Source organism: Tachysurus fulvidraco, chromosome 14 (genome assembly GCF_022655615.1).
Source record: "Tachysurus fulvidraco isolate hzauxx_2018 chromosome 14, HZAU_PFXX_2.0, whole genome shotgun sequence".
NCBI lineage: Eukaryota > Metazoa > Chordata > Actinopteri > Siluriformes > Bagridae > Tachysurus > Tachysurus fulvidraco.
In genome coordinates, this window is record NC_062531.1 from 7809216 (window position 1) to 7826715 (window position 17500).

The following is a 17500-nucleotide window of genomic DNA, read 5'->3' on the forward strand; positions in this document are numbered from 1 at the left end:
AAGAGTTTGTTCTTTTCTACACATTATCACACACAGGCTTTCACGTGTATTTAGGCTGTCTACAGAATGACATGCATATACTGTGTGTGTGTGTGTGTGTGTGTGTGTGTGTATATGTGTGTGTGTGTGTGTGTGTGTGTGTGTGTGTGTGTGTGTGTGTGTGTGTGTGTGTGTGTGTGTGTGTGTGTGCTTTTCCAGTCTGCTCCTGGTGGGAATTATTAATGTAATTACTTTAAGATGGCAGGGGTTTCCCTCTGATGGAACTTCCCCAGGGCAGAAAACCAACTTTGCTTTCTACTAAGATGACCAAGAAGCTTGTGTGTGTGTGTGTGTGTGTGTGTGTGTGTGTGTGTGTGTGTGTGTGTGTGTGTGTGTGTGTGTGTGTGTGTGAAGGCATATGTAATCTGTCAGCACAGCATGCACTCATATCTTATCAGTGTTAGTTGTCACAGACCTTCCTTGTCGGCTGTCATCAAATAAACAGACGTCAGGCTTGTTGTCCTTTGTGATTCACAGGTTCACTGATATGAGACCTGCAGGTCACTGCACATGTATATACCCAGAATTCCAGTATTCCAGAGTCTCCTACTGGACAGTTTCAAAGTCATATCAGTAGAATGTTTCTTAATCGATCCTCTGTACTGTATGCTTAAAAAGCATTATAGTAACCTACACAAAGAACATAGAACTTTATAACAAGGACAACATGCACAAATTCATGATTAGAGGTAATCCTTTTCTGCTTGATCAAATCAACTTGACCAACCATTATCTGTTATCCTTTACGAGTCAGCCAGTACCTTTATCAATTGTGCAGTCAAGGCTTTTTATTTATACTTTCAAATTACAGTTGGCAGAAATAATTTTGATCATACAGTAGAGGACAATGGGGATGTGGTAGCCTAGTGGTTAAGGTGTTAAACTAATGTGAGTTCTAATCCCATGGCCACCAATCTGTAGGGACCCTGAGCAAGGACCTTAACCCTCAATTTATCATCTGTATATATGACAGAAATGTCAGTGGCTCTGGATAAAGGCATCTGCCAAATGCTTTGAATGTAAGTGTAAATGTAGGACAATGGCAAAGCTTCTTTTATGTATGTCTGATTTATATATAGTCTGAATTGACTGAATGTGACAAATGTATATGATAATGTTTATTAGCCCAACAAGATCATTTCAGTAATTATCTATAATGATCTCATCGATCGAATTTGGCCAGTTACATCAATAAGACGTTCTCAGGACAGCGTCAGCTTTCGTCTCGTCTCAGTCTCGGATGTTATGCCTGCGATCTGTAGGCTGTAGGTCTGATGTACAGTATATGGAACACAAAAATTGGGAACATCTGGGGTGTTATCTGATTGGTTGATTTCTACAGGATTTCTGGGAGATGTATTTTTCACATGTGAGGTGTACCTGTCAGGATGCTCTACTTTCCTCGTGTAAAAACTGTTTATTCTGGATTGTCCAAATGATGTGTCATGGGTAGTCTTTGGCCAATGAAAGCAGATATGTCCAGAAGTCTGAAGGTCTGGCTTCAGGAGACTAGGTTTTGGCTCATCTATCTATCTATCTATCTATCTATCTATCTATCTATCTATCTATCTATCTATCTATCTATCTATCTATCTGTCTGTCTGTCTGTCTGTCTGTCTGTCTGTCTGTCTGTCTGTCTGTCTGTCTGTCTGTCTGTCTGTCTGTCTGTGTTTGTACTTTTTTGACATAATAGAAAGATCTATAGTTATGAGTAGATCTGTGATGTAGAGTTGCAGAAATGAGAACTTAAATAATAAAATATTCTATAAGAACAGGTTCATTTGCAGTAAAACCTACTGCAGTGTCTGGAAAAATGTCAAGCTGTTTTATTGTTGAGTTCAGAATGGTATTGATATAGTTATCTTGCCTATGTTGAAACACAGCCTTGCCTTTCAATTATCTGGTATAAAAGAAGCATATTTCTATCAAATTCTATTTTGTTTATATTAATCCTTACATTTTGACTGTTATTTTGCTTTAGGATCTATACATTTACTTGTCTAAGAGTAAAATATATTTCAGTTCAAAACTACTGGTGCAAATCTAATTTATTTTAGTTAAGTGACTTTAAAAGTAAATGATTTTAGGTTGTTGTAAATGTATAACAGTAAATCTACTACTACTTCTTAGTATCAGCTCCGTTTTAATGCCGTTCTACCTCTGGCTACTTGACACACACACACACACACACACACACACACACACACACAAACGTACACATGATGAAAGTTCAAGATGGTGTAAGTAATAGGATTTGAGTGAAAATATAATTTGTTATTGCACAATAATCATCAGTTATGCAATCAATTGCTATTTTCATTCGTTCATTCATTTTCTACTGCTTATCCTAACTTCTCGGGTCACGGGGAGCCTGTGCCTCAAGGCAGGATACACCCTGGACGGAGTGACAACCCATCACAGGGCACACACACTTTCTTTCACTCACACACACACACACACACACACACACACACACACACACACACACACACACACACACACACACACACACACACACACACACACACACACACTACGGACAATTTTTTCCAGAGATGCCAATCAACCTACTATGCATGTCTTTGGACCGGGGGAGGAAACCGGAGTACCCGGAAGAAACCCCCGAGGCACGGGGAGAACATGCAAACTCCACACACCCAAGGCGGAGGCGGGAATCGAACCCCGACCCTGAAGGTGTGAGGCGAACATGCTAACCACTAAGCCACCGTGCCCCCCTCAATTGCTATTTAATATCCAATGTTATACTACCTACTATAATAACCAAGATAAAGCTAATTTAAGCTTTATCTTGGTCTGGTCAGTGGCCTAATCATTATCAGGTTTGCCTGATAAACTGTCTTTTGTCTTGCACTGTCTTGTTTGTCTTGTCCTGCGCTGTTTGGTCCAGGTTGCACAGTTGCACTTCATGTATCTAGGACTAACTTACTAAGTCCTTAGCTCTGTCTTTGTAGCACCATGGATCTGGAGGAACATTGTGTCATTTCACTGTGTACTGCAACAGCAATACTGTATATGGTTGAAATGACAATAAAAGTTTCTTGACTCGATCTCCAGGGTTGAGAGAGTTTGCATGTTCTTCTCTTTCATACAAGCACTCCAATTTCTTCTCCAGTCTAAAGGCATGCATTGTAGGCTGATTGGCATCACCAGCTTGTCTGTAACATGTGAGAGAGCACAATTATTCCTTGGAAAGTGCCCGAAGTCTACAGGGATTGGTTTCAGGTTGCCCATGATACTGTTTGTTATAAGCAGTTGGTTCATGTTTCTGTTTTAAATGGTAACATGAAAGATTTCCTATGGCAATGTTCTCACTTCAGCTAATGCATTTAACACCTATAGTCATTAATTCAGGCTTCCCTGTGTGCATGCGTGTGTGTGTGTGTGTGTGTGTCTGTGTGTGAGCTTGTGTATGTGTCAATGTATAACCCAGAGAGTGTTTTTTTCTGTTATAACAGTCTTGTAATACGAAATTTCTTTTAGTCGGTTCTGCTTTTTTTCCACTATGATGAGATTTCAGTTCTCACTTTCAGTTGAACTTTAATTGTCATTATTTTGTTGTGGTTCATTTTGTATATAGGAGACAGGGCTGTAGAACTATTAAACAAGGTTCTAGTGCATGCCCTATGACAACACTGACAGAACAGCTGAGCTGATTGAAATGATGCTGTGTTATCTGACTATAGTGGTCTGATTTATCCACTTCTAAAACATTTAAACTTCATGATTGTGGTCGATCAGATCAATAGCCTCCAAACTCATAACTAATTGCTATATTGCATGTACTATTATTATTATTATTATTATTATTATTATTATTATTATTATTATTATTATTATTTAATAATTTATATAAAATAGTTTCACATGCACACAGGGCACATTAGCTCACATTTGTGTACATACTAATATCTGTGGCTCAGTATTAAAATCTGAAATCAAACTATCCTGAGTTTTATTAAGGAAACATCCTCAAATTAGAAATTCCAATTCTAAGCAGCTTATTTGCACGTGTTCTACGTGTTTGCATCTGCCTCTGTTCGGCTCTTCTAATTTACAGCAAGCAGGCGACAGACTGCTTTTAAAAAAAACATAAAATCATGCAAAAAATGGTTCACATGCAACAGGTCCAATGCAAACGTGTGTAATGTAAAGGAGTGGACCTGACAATAGTTACTCACTGCAGGAAAAATGGACACAGGTGAAACATACTGTACAGACGGAAAGACAGCGAATGAAGCACTTTATGGTGCAGTTCTTACAGATCGTACTGAAAGGGAATCACATGAGCTTTATAATGATGTAGCAACTCTCAGACAAGCTGTTGACTCCGGGTCAGAGAGGGCTAGCAGGTGCTTTAGCATTCCCATGAAAAAACAAAGCTCCCCCATAGCACCCCCAAACATTTTATTTTCTTAAAGCAATAATATAAAGACTGGGTTCTAATTAGTAATTTAAAAGAACAAATGAAATAAAGTCAAAAGATTGAATTATTACGCATGCGTTATGTAACGTAACGTGAGTTGCAGCTAAGCTGGCATAGGCGTAATATCATTACATTTTATTTTAAAATGGAGCGGTACCTCAGCTCGAGGTACAGAACGGTTCAGATGTCGATGGTTCGGATTGCTGCGCAATTTTGACCATAAATGCTTGAAAAGCGAAGGCCCTGGATGCTGAACGCATCATTGATAAATTTGCCCTCAACCACAACAACCGCCGCATTGTCCTGATTTGAGACTTAAAATAGTAAATGGGGTTATTTCCTAACTACCCCGGTGCTATAGGTGTTTTTATGTATATATGCAAACGGCTCAGCTCCCCCCTGTAAATAAACTGGCGTGCCCTCAACACCTGCGTTCAAATTTCTCTGGCACTGCTCCTGTGCAGTACTAATAGAAAAAAGCAGGTATTAAACGAGAGCGGTTACATACGGACTAAAATAGAGTATGAACAGCAAACATTAATAATAGCTTGGATATTTTTTCAGTTTGAGGGGATATGAAAGAAAATGCTGCTCCCAGAAAAAGTATATAAAAATACAGTCCTGCTTTTCTATTTCGTTTCAATTTCCAAGATTCATGCCATTATGTGAATTCATTCAAGATGTCTGACTGTAATTTTTAGAAATGGACTTTCTTTATGCTGTTATATTGGTAGGCTTCTTGGTTTATATGTCACGTTCACAACGCTTGCTCTACATGGCATTTCAGAGCGTAATCTTCCCTGCCTACCAGATTTTAATGTCAACCGTTAAAATGATTTAATGGTTTATTTGTCACTGTGCAGCAGTATAGTAATGTTAAACATACAGTAATGTACTGATCGTTTCTCTTTAGAGCTTTCTGCCATCATTGTGATTGGTGTCAAAAGCATGTACTATACTAATCTAAAGTTCTCGCATATAGCTCACAAAATTTTATTTAAAAGCTATGGTTTTCATTTATTTATTTATTTATTTATTTATTTATTTATTTATTTATTTATAGAGAAATGGATTAGTTTTGACATACAAGTTTACTGCTCTAGTTTATTTAAACCAAATCTAGTTTGGTTCGATTTTTGTTTTTTTTTAACTAAACCGAATGAATGTCTGGCAGCCATCTTGTGTACGCATAGTGAAAAAAAACCTAAGGGTGTTTTCACATATAGTTCGTTTTAAAAGTACCAAACTCAGTTCACTTAAAGTGAACTAGAAAAGGAACTAGCCGAATGTGACCTCAGTCCGTTTGGTGTTCACAATATAATGGACTCAAAAGAGAACCCAGTTCTCTTTTTGGTCCTCTTTAGTATTGAAGTGATCTCAGACCCTTTCGTGTTCACACCTCAACTTCATAAGAACTCAGAACCCAGAATTCTGTGCAGCAATGGATTTTGGGTATTCAAAATGGCCTCTTTACAAGTTGTCATCACATGAATAGTTGGCGTTTAATGCCATCCTCTTTCCAAATATCAATAAGTGCACAGCTTTCTTCATAAGACCACATGACTCCGTGACCTACCATGGTGAAAAGTTTTGTGTTTTCAGCAGTCACAGTGACGGAACACGGCTGCAGGTATGGCAAGCCTCCAGGGACATTTGGCGAAACGAAACGCAAAGCGGACCAGGACCTCATTGCTTTCACATGTCACACACAAACGAACCCACAAACGAACCGTACTCAGACCACCTCCGGAGGTGGTCTGAGTACGGTTCGCTTCTGGGTCCTTTTAAGGGGTCTCAGATCACATGGTTTGTTCACATATACACACTGAACCGCTCCGAGAGGCTAAAACGAACTAGGTGTGAAAACACCCTAAATGTAGCCTTTAATGATATTTGGGGATAAAGATAATAAATAAGATAAGATAATAATAAATAAGTTATTATATATTATAATCATTTAAATGTGAAGTATATGTCAGGCATAGATTTATACTGTTGAATGACAGGAAGCATCAGTTGGAAATTCCTCTAGAGAGATGTCCTCTGTGCCGTTCTAATCCACACCTCTAAATAGATTTTTCATAAGAGACTAATTAAGCAGTATGAAGTATATTCAACAGTTTCATACCGACAATATGGAGCAACTTATGGTCTTGCTTAAGAATTACATCATATATAAAAGAAGTGTTTTTTGGGTGTTATTTTATTATATTCGGTCTTTCTTTAAAGCTAAATTCGTGTGACGTCTGCTTTACGATTGATATGCCAGCGCGGGCATGCCCTTTGATGATGCTGATGGCTGAGGCATGAACAGTGTCTGTCAGACAAAAGGGCAATGAAACCTTTGGCAATCCCTGATAATCGTACGGGTAAAACTGCAGGGGGGGTTTACTTCTGAGGGGCTGGAGCACTGGATGAGCTTCTTGATTGAGTGAGCTTCATCTTGGTGTGGCAGATGGCTAGAACATCAAATACATCTGTTGTGCAAAGGGGCACTGGGGCAGCTTTGGCAGGACCCGATGATCACAAGGGTGAAAACTCCAGGGGGCAACTTCTGAGAAGCTGAAGCAGGGGGTGAGATCATGTTCTATAATTCCTGTATTGCTGAAAGCATGCAACAGATGAATAAGCTCTACAATGCTCTTATAGAGCTCCAGGTATGTTGACTAATAACACAGATTCTTTTTTGGTGCTGTGTGACAGATGGATTACTCTGAGAAAAGGTTTCAAGTAGAGCTCTTTAAATATCTAAAACATTTAAACATCCGAAGGACACACAAGGATTCTTTGGTTTATTCTCTTAGGGTGCTTTAAGACAGATGGGTTGCTCTGAGAAAAGTAGTTCTCTTCAAAAACAAGCAACCATGCAAAGGACACTTAATTCAAAACCCATTTTTCTAAGAATGACATGAATGTTTTCAGGCTGGGAAAGCTACCATTTTACTCCATTTGTGTTACAGTGAAAGTGACTATGTTGCTAATTTCTTTACCCTACGCCCATTTCTGAAGGTCAGTGCACAGATTCTTCTTGATGGATTTGCCTCGCTACTGATCAGTAAAATTCCTTTACATTCTGGGTGACTCAGGTTTTCTGAAATATATAGGCACAGCAGCACAGGCAGGGGTTTTTAGTGGATATTGTGAGCGCTTTTGAAATAAATCATCTGTGAGTCATGGTGCCAAAGCTCCAATTTACTGTTGGGGTATATTAGAGAGTCGGTCATTAAAACCATCCCAGCAACTGAAGGACACCAAACCACATGCGTTTTTATCTCTAAACGTCCTAAGAAGTGCTCTAGAAAAAAATGTGGCAAAGACATGCATAGAGAACATGAACACCATCAAAACATGCCCTACTATTTATATATAAAAAAAAGAAAAGACAGACAAGTGAACCAGGTTAAGATATTTTGGGAATCGTCTGGTACAGAAATGTTCCAGTACCTTGTAGTGTGATTGCAGCAACAGAGTGTCTGTTTTATTCTTTAATGCCAGTTCATGATTAGCACTATACAGTATTTTATAACTATTTTATTTCAAGACAGATGATCTGGTTGCCAGGTGTCTGTTTTTTGAACCATCAACCTGGTTTTGACCAATCACAAGTGATCCCACATGTCTAAGTGCTTTTTTAATTGGGAGGCAAATGCATTCTTCAACAGTGTCTCACACCACATATACCATCCAAAAACTTATTATAAAATATTATAACATTGCAGTTTTGTATCTATTATTCCACCTCATACAGTATTATGTGGTTTGAGACACATAAGAATTAGGGTTTGGGTATTGAGGGGCAATTATAGCTTCTTTCTAAAAGCAATTCAATTACAGTACATTGCCTTTCGTGTTATGCTTCAGTTCATTCTACAGAAAACACAGGGAATAAACAATAGTTTTTTTCAGGAATTGCAACGTCATTACCGTCTTTCAGCTGTTTTAAATGTTTTTCTTTAATAGTCTGATAAAGACATTAGCTGCTCTATTGTCATATATTTCATTCATCATTATAAATGCATATTATTGTCATGGTGTGATGACGCTCCCACATCCTTCCCCCAAACCAACATCACACAGACACACAGATACAGACACAAACACACAGTAATTCAAATCTGGCAACCCTAGTTTCAGCAAATCATTGACATTTTAGGGGAAAAAAAACTTTTTTAATACTGTACCTTCACAAGATTAAAACGTAGAGAAAAAGAAGATGAAGACAAGACATAAATAATTCACTGTGTTTATGTTTTAACCTTTATGATGAAAAGAGAAAATAATGAAATTAATAATCATTAGCGTTTGATTTACAAGAATTAGCAAGTCAAAGAGCAGAATGAAGCATAGCTGTAACCAGCAGACTGTGAAACCGCATTAGCAATACAGGACAAGTATAACAAGCCTATTTCTGATCCTGTGCAATGATACACACTTCTAAAACACCTTGTCTCTCATTTACTCTCTTCAAGGTGATGCTGGATGGTTTTCAAGTTGCCCCAATTAGACTCATAGTCCTTTTTTCTTCTGTCCAGTTTCATGGCTGCACTGAGACCATTGGGACTCCTGGGATGCAGAATGTGGGTCCTCCTCACCTTTGTCCACCTCACTATGGATCTCTCCATGTGCGCTCCAGTCGGGACTGGGCTTAGGCTGCTCCCTCGGCCACTGCCTCGCTTACGTCATCGTCTTCTCACCAGGGATGTACCCAGTGGTCCGCACTGGAGGACTCTGGGTACCTGGCAGCGTGGTATCTCACATCCTGTACCAATACTTGACCACCGAGAAGGACTAGGAGGAGGAGGAGGTGGAGGAGGAAGAGAGGGGATGGGGTCCAAACCACAGTCACAGAGGAAAAAACGTCATCTTTGTGAGAACTGCACCTCCAGTGTCCCTGCCTCAGAAGGAGGCGAGTCGCTGGAGTATTTGGAGGGGAGTAAAACTGACATTTTACAGCACTTGTTGCGGCAGCGTAGGCAGTTGAAGTGGGATAGTTATGACAGTTATTCACAGGAAGGGAGGACCACTACAGTGGCAGGATTTATTGACTGGGGGCCCACCGGGACGGATGATGGTGCGGAGGATGAAGTAAAAGTTATCCCTAAGACTACTACAAAGGCCACCACCACTACTACTACCACTACTACAACTACCACCACCACACGCAGCCCACAAAGGACTCATGCGGTGTTCACCACTGCCCGTCCTAGGAGGCTGACTACTACACAGCCTGCTGTTAATCTCGGCGTGACCGCCAAGCCACAAAAGCCATTTGGAGATACACCAGGTAAGTGTACACATAGTATATACAAAGTTACACTACATTTGAATAAGATACTGTAATTCTTGTTCAGGTAACACAGTGTTTAAATATTTTAAAGGACACATCCACTGTGTGATAAACTTAGCTATATGCTAAAATATTTTATGAGAACATTAACCGATATTGTTCAAGAGTTAAAAAAAGTTCAAGACACATACAATACATACACACGGCAAATAATATCAATAACACAAGATTATTTATCTTTAAGTCCAGACACCAAAAGCCAGCATAATAAATAAGATTTTTCCAATTACCGTTATATAAATTTTAGAATCTTTACCTTTTTCCTTTGACAATATGGGAAATAAAGTTGCTAATTATTTATATAAAAACTTTATTTATTTATTTTATACAGCAATTTATTTATATCATTCATTAACTACACATGAATGGTTCATTGGGGATTTTCACACTGAAATACGTCACTTAATATGAATATGTTCGATTAAGCCCATTATTTAGACACATGATGCAATCGAACTCATTTGTATTGTATCTCCTCTTGCTTTAATAAGTGAGTAATACAGTATTTGCCTTTTTTCCTTTTAAAACAACATTACAAGGTTAACATATGTTGTGCTTTTGTGCTTTTCCTATAAATATTTTTGGTGGGTTTAATCCATCCTTCTTTATAGAGTTGTTTCAAGGATTTAGGCCTTGGCTATATAGCCAGCCTGTTGATCCTCCGGATTACTGACAGCTCAAGAGATCTATTATCATGAATCACATGAATCCAGTAGAAATTGGCATCATGTTGAGCTTAGGCACAATAGCCAGCATTTCCTGTGCTGTGTGATGTGTGTTGTGAAGTTGAAACACTCCTCTGTATGTCTTCAGCTGCTAAATCTCCAAACGCAGATTGTCTAGGATATTTTTGATCCTGAAAACAGGATTAAGTTATATTATACTGTATATAGACTGATCCACCCGCGCTGCCTGTAGACAAGTTTGTCAAGAGCTGTTACATGTTACAGAACTACCATATATAATATTTGCTGTGTATATAGTTCCCAGATGAGCTAATATCTTGAAACACTTTTTCAAGTCTTCACACTTTGTAAAGCCTTTCCTCAGATTTACGATTAACGAACGCACAAAAAGCTTAAAGGAGGAAACGAATGAATGAGGATTTGACTGTGGATAAATCGCTGTGGAATAAGTGATAATACACACAGCAATTCTGAGATGAAAAGCACAATATAATAGTGCTCAGCTTATGAAAGTCAGATTTTATATGCAGATTTAAGAACGTAACCATATTAAGACCTACAGTATACTGTATATTGTTGTATTATGGTGCAGCAAGCAGAATAATCCAATATTTGCAGCTATATAAAGTCTGCAGTATTCTCTCCTGAGTATGAAACCATAGTAGAAAATATACAAAAATACTCTCCATAATTTGAACTTTTCTTGAGAGCTGCATAAAAAAGTGACTACCTTAGAAATTAAATTGACTGTAATTGTCCAGTAAAATTATATTCAGAGTTATTGCTTTATTTTACAGACAAGATTTCATTGTGTTTGTAGGTCATTTCAGCTACCTTTATAGCATTATATCTACGTTTAGCATATAGCTTACTGTGTTCATTTCAAATAAGCCACTAGAATGCAATGTGGAATTTGAGGGAACTTGAGGAGGCACAATCTCAGTAAAGGGTTTCAGTATGCTGGAGTAAAGCATGTAGAAAAATGAGCTGTTTCCTTTATCACCCTAGAAGGCATGCACTCCATCTAAAAGCACAGCGAGGTAAGTTCTGGGTAATTTACTCAAGTTAATTGACTATATTTACTAAGCTAGCCTGCTTGCTAATGGCAGGTAAGATTAGCAACATATTCCATACAATTTCAACATATATAGCTAGGCAGTGAAACACATTCTAGCTAATAATAAATGTTAGTTGATATTTTTAATTCATGATTAATCCATTAGCAATCTGCATAGCATTAGTCATGCATATGACCAGCAACAATTTTAGACAAGTAATAAGTTACTTTTCGCATGGAAACTTATTATTGATTTCATTTCCTCAGTTAAAATGTTTTAAAATGTTAAAGTACATTTAAAAGTTAGACTTTTTTTTTGCTGGATACAATTTTAATTGAGTAAGATTCTGAAATCAGTACTTTTTTTCACCCCAGAGTTAAAGCTTTAGTCTAACGCCATAAAATATTTGTTGACACAAGTTACGGTATCAGAGACCCAAATGAATTTTAGTGAACTTAATTTAACTCACTTATTAATGATCGTAACAGAAAGAGCTTTTTATTCATTTACACCGTTTCGATACAGAAACGTGTGTACGCGGTGAATCAACGCAAACAAGATTTGCGTGTTTCTGTGGAAACAGCAGTCAAAATCACTGCATAATAAAATGTAGTGACACCACATTCTGCACTGCTGATTCTAGCAAATTCAAAAGACAGGCGCTGACATCGTCATTTAATCAACGTTCAAGGCTGCTTATAAATGACATGCATCCATTTTCTGCTGAATTTCACCTGTGTGCTTCTTAAGGTCACAGGAGCAGTTTTACTGCATTCAATTCAAGCCTCTGCATCAAAAGGTAACATTTGCCAAGTCCCAGTGCAGATTTTATCCAGGGGTTTGATTCCGAGGTGTGACTTTGTCACAGAATGAGTTATACTTAACAGTGATGTGTCCTGATGTATCAGCCATTTTGTGTGTGAAGGGATAAATATTCAAGGTTGAGCTGTAGTGACATATAACTAATGGTGTTATGTATAAAGCATATAAAACTTTCTGTATTAAGGCTATGATAAGTTTGGAAAAGGTAGCATAAAGGTGCGTTTGCTCACGTTGTGTGTCTGTTCTGGCTGATTGCCTGACCTTGTTTGTGCTTTACAATTATTGCCTTCAGGTTTGTCTGCTTTGATAAAACCCAAACCTTCTCATCGTGCTGTTGTGCTGTCGTGCTTCAGGACAAAAATAATTTTATGCATTTTATGCACTTCAACCTTCGATGCGGACTGTAGACGAGTGGGGTTTTTTTCCACACAAATGTAATGCTTTTATCTTGGTTTTATTAGGCTAGATCAGTGTGATGTGCAAGCGGTACAGTAAAAAGAAAGCTCATTAAACAGCTTCTCAGGTTTGCAGTCTATCTATGCTAATTCAGTATTCTCCGGGAACAGTGTCTCTAGTAAAATTGTAGAATATGAGTTCAGCATCAGGTGGTCAGCATATATATATTCTGAATTATCTTCTGTTATTATGTATTATAAATAAATACCGATTCAGGAAGATGTCTTCAGCTATGAAAACTTTTAAAGCGTATTCTGCATAGCTTTGTAAATAACTAGCTACTGTAGGTATACTGTGTGTGTGGGTAGGCAGGTGTGTGTGCGCTTCTGTCTTTAGCACTTAGAGCTCGTATTGTGGATGCTGCCAGATGGAAGTGTCAGACTTTGTGTGGCTGTGATGATTTAAGCTTCACACATACCTGCTGTTCTCCTCACTGAGCTCTTTATCACACCTCCCATCTCGTTCCCTGGTCTATAGGCTAATTACATATTTTGTAAGAAGTTAAATTATGCGTATATCTGAAACATAGTGTGCTTAAGAATTAATGATTATATTAACCAGTTGGCTAGGATTCAGAATGGTACTTTATAAAATACAACAGAATTATGCTTTGACACTACAGGGGTTATCCAACCACAGCTACGCTAAGATGAGCATTATGATAATTATTATAGACTTTAAATGATCCACTTAAAATTGTCCTATAATGTGCAAATCGTCTTCCAGTAGCCAGCCATCAATGAGTGCCTTTGGTCATGACCAGTCACAAAAAAAAGCCAATTTGAAATGACATTTTTCTATTTGCGTTCATTCAAAATTCCTCTTGCAGGCGATAGATTACGTCTCGTCATCTTTGGAAAGCTGTATAAGCCTCTCAATTTCAGACTTCTAAATCAGAGAGTCAGTTTAGAAACCTTTTGGGACCCTCATTATCGTGAAATATTCAATATATTATATCATAAATGCAGCCTCTTTAAAAGATGTCAGTCCGAGAAGACACTTAATATTTGCTAGATAAGCTCTCAAGGCAGCCAGTTACAATAGAGAAATCAAGTCGTGGTGTCCAGGTTAACTTTATTATTTGTTAAGTAATACAATCACAGTCACTTCAGCACATATCTGACCATCTCCTTCTGTCTTCCATTGAACATTCTCTGTACAATAATTGAATTATGCACTAAAGACCACTGGAGACCAAGGCATTCACGATAATCGACTCTGATCTCTCCACTCTTTCCCGGATCTGGTTTATCTGTTTTTTCTCTGGCTCTGTTTCCCCATTTTTTTCCTCCTCATTCGCCAGTATTAAGTGTTTTGGATTGCCATGGCTCAGTGGAAATCAACTGAGACTGACACGTTGACATCAGCATTAATTGGCAATAGCAAAGCATCGGCAGGTGCAATAAGAGGCTTGCACTGGCCAGGCAGAGAGTGATGGAGGTACAACAAAGGGAAGGGACGAGCAATGGGAGAATGGAGGGAGAGAGGGAGAGAGAGAGAGAGAGAGAGAGAGAGAGAGAGAGAGAGAGAGAGAGAGAGAGAGAGAGAGAGAGAGAGAGAGAGACTAGAGACTGAAAGGATAAACCGAGACTGTGAGGAAAAGGAAAGGGATGTAGTTCAGTATTTATATTAATGTGTTAGTTAGAGTGAACTCCATTTGGAAAAATCTCCAGATCCTCCCTACAGGAAAGAGGCCCAAAGAGTATCACATTTGTGTCCTATGCAGGTAACCTGGTGCTGATGTTGCCAGATGTCACAGTTCCATGCAGTTGCTTTAGGCCCCATTCATACCTGACATTTTTCTATGTCTAATAAATATATACATCTCCACTTTCAGCGTAATGTAATTAATGAAGTTGACAGAGTGGATAGTGTTGGGCAGTAATGTGCATTTACTTTGCTATCTTTACAATTTCTCATAAGAGCAGTTTTAATGAGTACACATTTTAGCTTAATAAGTCTATTTGTAATATTAAAACCTTCATTTTACTTTTTGTGTTTATTTACTTTTACTATTTGTCTTCGAGGATGAGCTGATTGTGACCCTTATCTCAATGTTATACTAGACACAATTATGGTGCATTGAATGATCGATCAATCGATTGATTGATTGATTTGATTGATTGATTGATTGCCATATACAGAGGTTCCACTTTACTTTTTTATCAAATGTTTTAGTCCATGAAACTCACACTTACACTCACTCACATGCAGAACTTGTAGACAGATTCAAACTTTTATTAGAATCTTTTTTGTAGAGTTTGTGTAGTAATTATACTCATGAGAAACTTTATAACCCATGCCTTTTATTGAGCTGTTGTGCTGGAACACATGTCTGAATTTACTAGCTGCAATGCTTCAGGTGAGAAATCGGGATTAAGCTAGTACCTTTGAGTGATGTCAGCTTTAAAACAGAGCGCATGGATTGGCAAAAGCACGGTTTCTCTGTCAAAGGAACAAAGCAGACACAGATTAGGGACGAGTACAGCTTCAGTTCTCATCATCTTACTATCCAAAAGGGCAGACAGATAAACACTTGGAGAAAAAAGAGCCAGCCAGACAGACAGACAGACAGAAAGTGTGACAGACAGAAAGAGTGTTTTGGGGGTGCATAGTTTTATAAAAGGCCATAAGGACAGAAATAACAGCAATTTCAGACAGTTTTGACCTTGTGGTAACATTTAGTTGGTACCCATTGGGCAAAAACCTTTAGCTGTATAATATATATATATATATATATATATATATATATATATATATATATATATATATATATATATATATATTTGTGTGTGTGTTCGTGTGTTCGTGTTTACTGCAGGCTGGTAAGGTCATGACAGAAATAATTAGAAAAAACAGCAGAAAAGTTCTCCCCTAAATTTCAGGCAAAACAAGGAGTGAAGGTTAAGATGTAGTGAAGCCAATCCCTTCTCCTGCAGCTCTCCCACATATAAAAGCAGGGCTGGCTATCTTTCTTTTGAAGGTCTGTTGGTTGGCAAGATTTCTATCTTGTCTATTCTTTCAGACAAATGGGAGAAAGAGCTTTTCAAAAGTTACCCTCCACACTCTGACAGATAACGGTGCTATCCAATTCCAAATAAAGATGGAAAATGTGAGCTTTCTCTCCGTTATAAGAATAGAGTGCTGGAGGCTGAGCCACATGCACTGAGAAAACAAGAGGTAGATGTAATTTTCTTTAAGATGTAGTGCTCAATCTGTGGGTTTTTTTAAACTGCTTTTAAATTTAGAGTTTATTTCTCTGCAGAGGCTTAGCCAAGTTTGTTTGTTTATATCTCCTAGAAGTTTCAATGATCATGGCCCAATGGAAAGATGAGCGATTCTTCTTCTCAATTTTTTATTTCATTGGTTGATGGATCTGATTAGAAAGGTAACTAAACCTTTAATTGGCACTGAAATAGGATCTTAAAAGCACAATATTACAATTACTCATGCGGTATTTTCTTGCATTTATGCACAGTTCACTTCGACCCTTATGCCCTTGACGTGCACATGGGGAGTCTATAAGAATTTCCTAAAGCTAATAATTTTATTATGGTGACAGAGAGATTGAGAAAGAGGGTAAGAGAGAAATCTTTATAGACCCCCAGATCTCATCAGAAATTATTCTGTCACTTTATTCTCCCACAGTGAGTCATATTTTCGTGCACTATAAAATTTCATCATTCGTATTAAAAAGTAAATTGAGTTTGGAGATTACTGGGGAGAGAATCTGCAATGCCTGTCACATACATTTGGATCAGACTAAGGTATTAAAAAAAGCCAATCAAATCTGGCTGACGCATGGAAGCTTATTGTACAGGATTTTCTTTCATTTCAATACGTTTTATCCTAAACTGCAAACATTTAGAGTTACATCAGTTTCATCATGACCTGAGTTTGGATTTTCACAGGAATGTACGACTCCGAATTTTCTATTGCTTAGTTTTAAAAGCACGACCTTGTAAGACCTGTTAACCTGTTCTAAGTTAAAACCTAGAACAAAATACACGTGTGTTATTTATGAGGTAGGAAAAATTCAGGTTTGGTGTCATATCATTTGGTAACACCATATTAGTTACAGTACATATTAAGCTAGATGGAAGCCACTTGATGTGAAAATCCATAAAATTATCCTTAATTATATCCATACTTAGACTTTCAGATAAGCAAGCAGAGACCTGTTACGTCACAACACGTCTCAAACTTTTCTTTCTTACATACTTGGCCATGATGGACTCATGTTCCAAGCAACCGCCTGCTCTCCAGTGCTCCCAGTTCCCATCCTTCCTGTGTGTAATTATGTTGGCTTTGTAGAAGCCAACATTCTGTTTTCCCATTCAAGCTTAGACAAATATTTATCAAGAGTAACTCCTCCTAGGGCTTTCGAGCCACATGAACCAAACTTTTCTAAGCGATCTGAGTTCCGGTACTTCCGGTACCGGGTCTCAAAGTGGCCTTTTTTCCCATAGACTCCCATTTTAAATTTTTGAGGTTTATAACTCGGCAAGCTTTCGAACTATCTACACCAAACTCGGCCAGCTCTGTTAGGGTGATACTCTGAACCGTACTGGTGTACCGACTGGCCTTTCGGTTGTCCGGAGCCCCGCCCCCAATATATGCAAAATCAAAAAACCTTTTACAACACTGA

At 38.1% G+C, this 17500-nt stretch overlaps 1 protein-coding gene across 2 annotated transcripts in view; it reads left to right on the top strand.

Moving 5' to 3' along the window:
- ajap1 (adherens junctions associated protein 1) overlaps positions 1-17500 on the top strand; it is a 52913-nt gene that overhangs the window by 19733 nt on the left and 15680 nt on the right. The window contains exon 2 of one of the 2 annotated variants that reach the window (XM_027134001.2): positions 8953-9767. In XM_027134001.2, coding sequence (XP_026989802.1) covers positions 9020-9767 — 748 coding nt within the window. In that variant the 5' untranslated portion in view covers positions 8953-9019. The remainder of the gene's footprint in view (positions 1-8952; positions 9768-17500) is intronic. The other variant, XM_027134000.2, reaches the window with a different exon arrangement.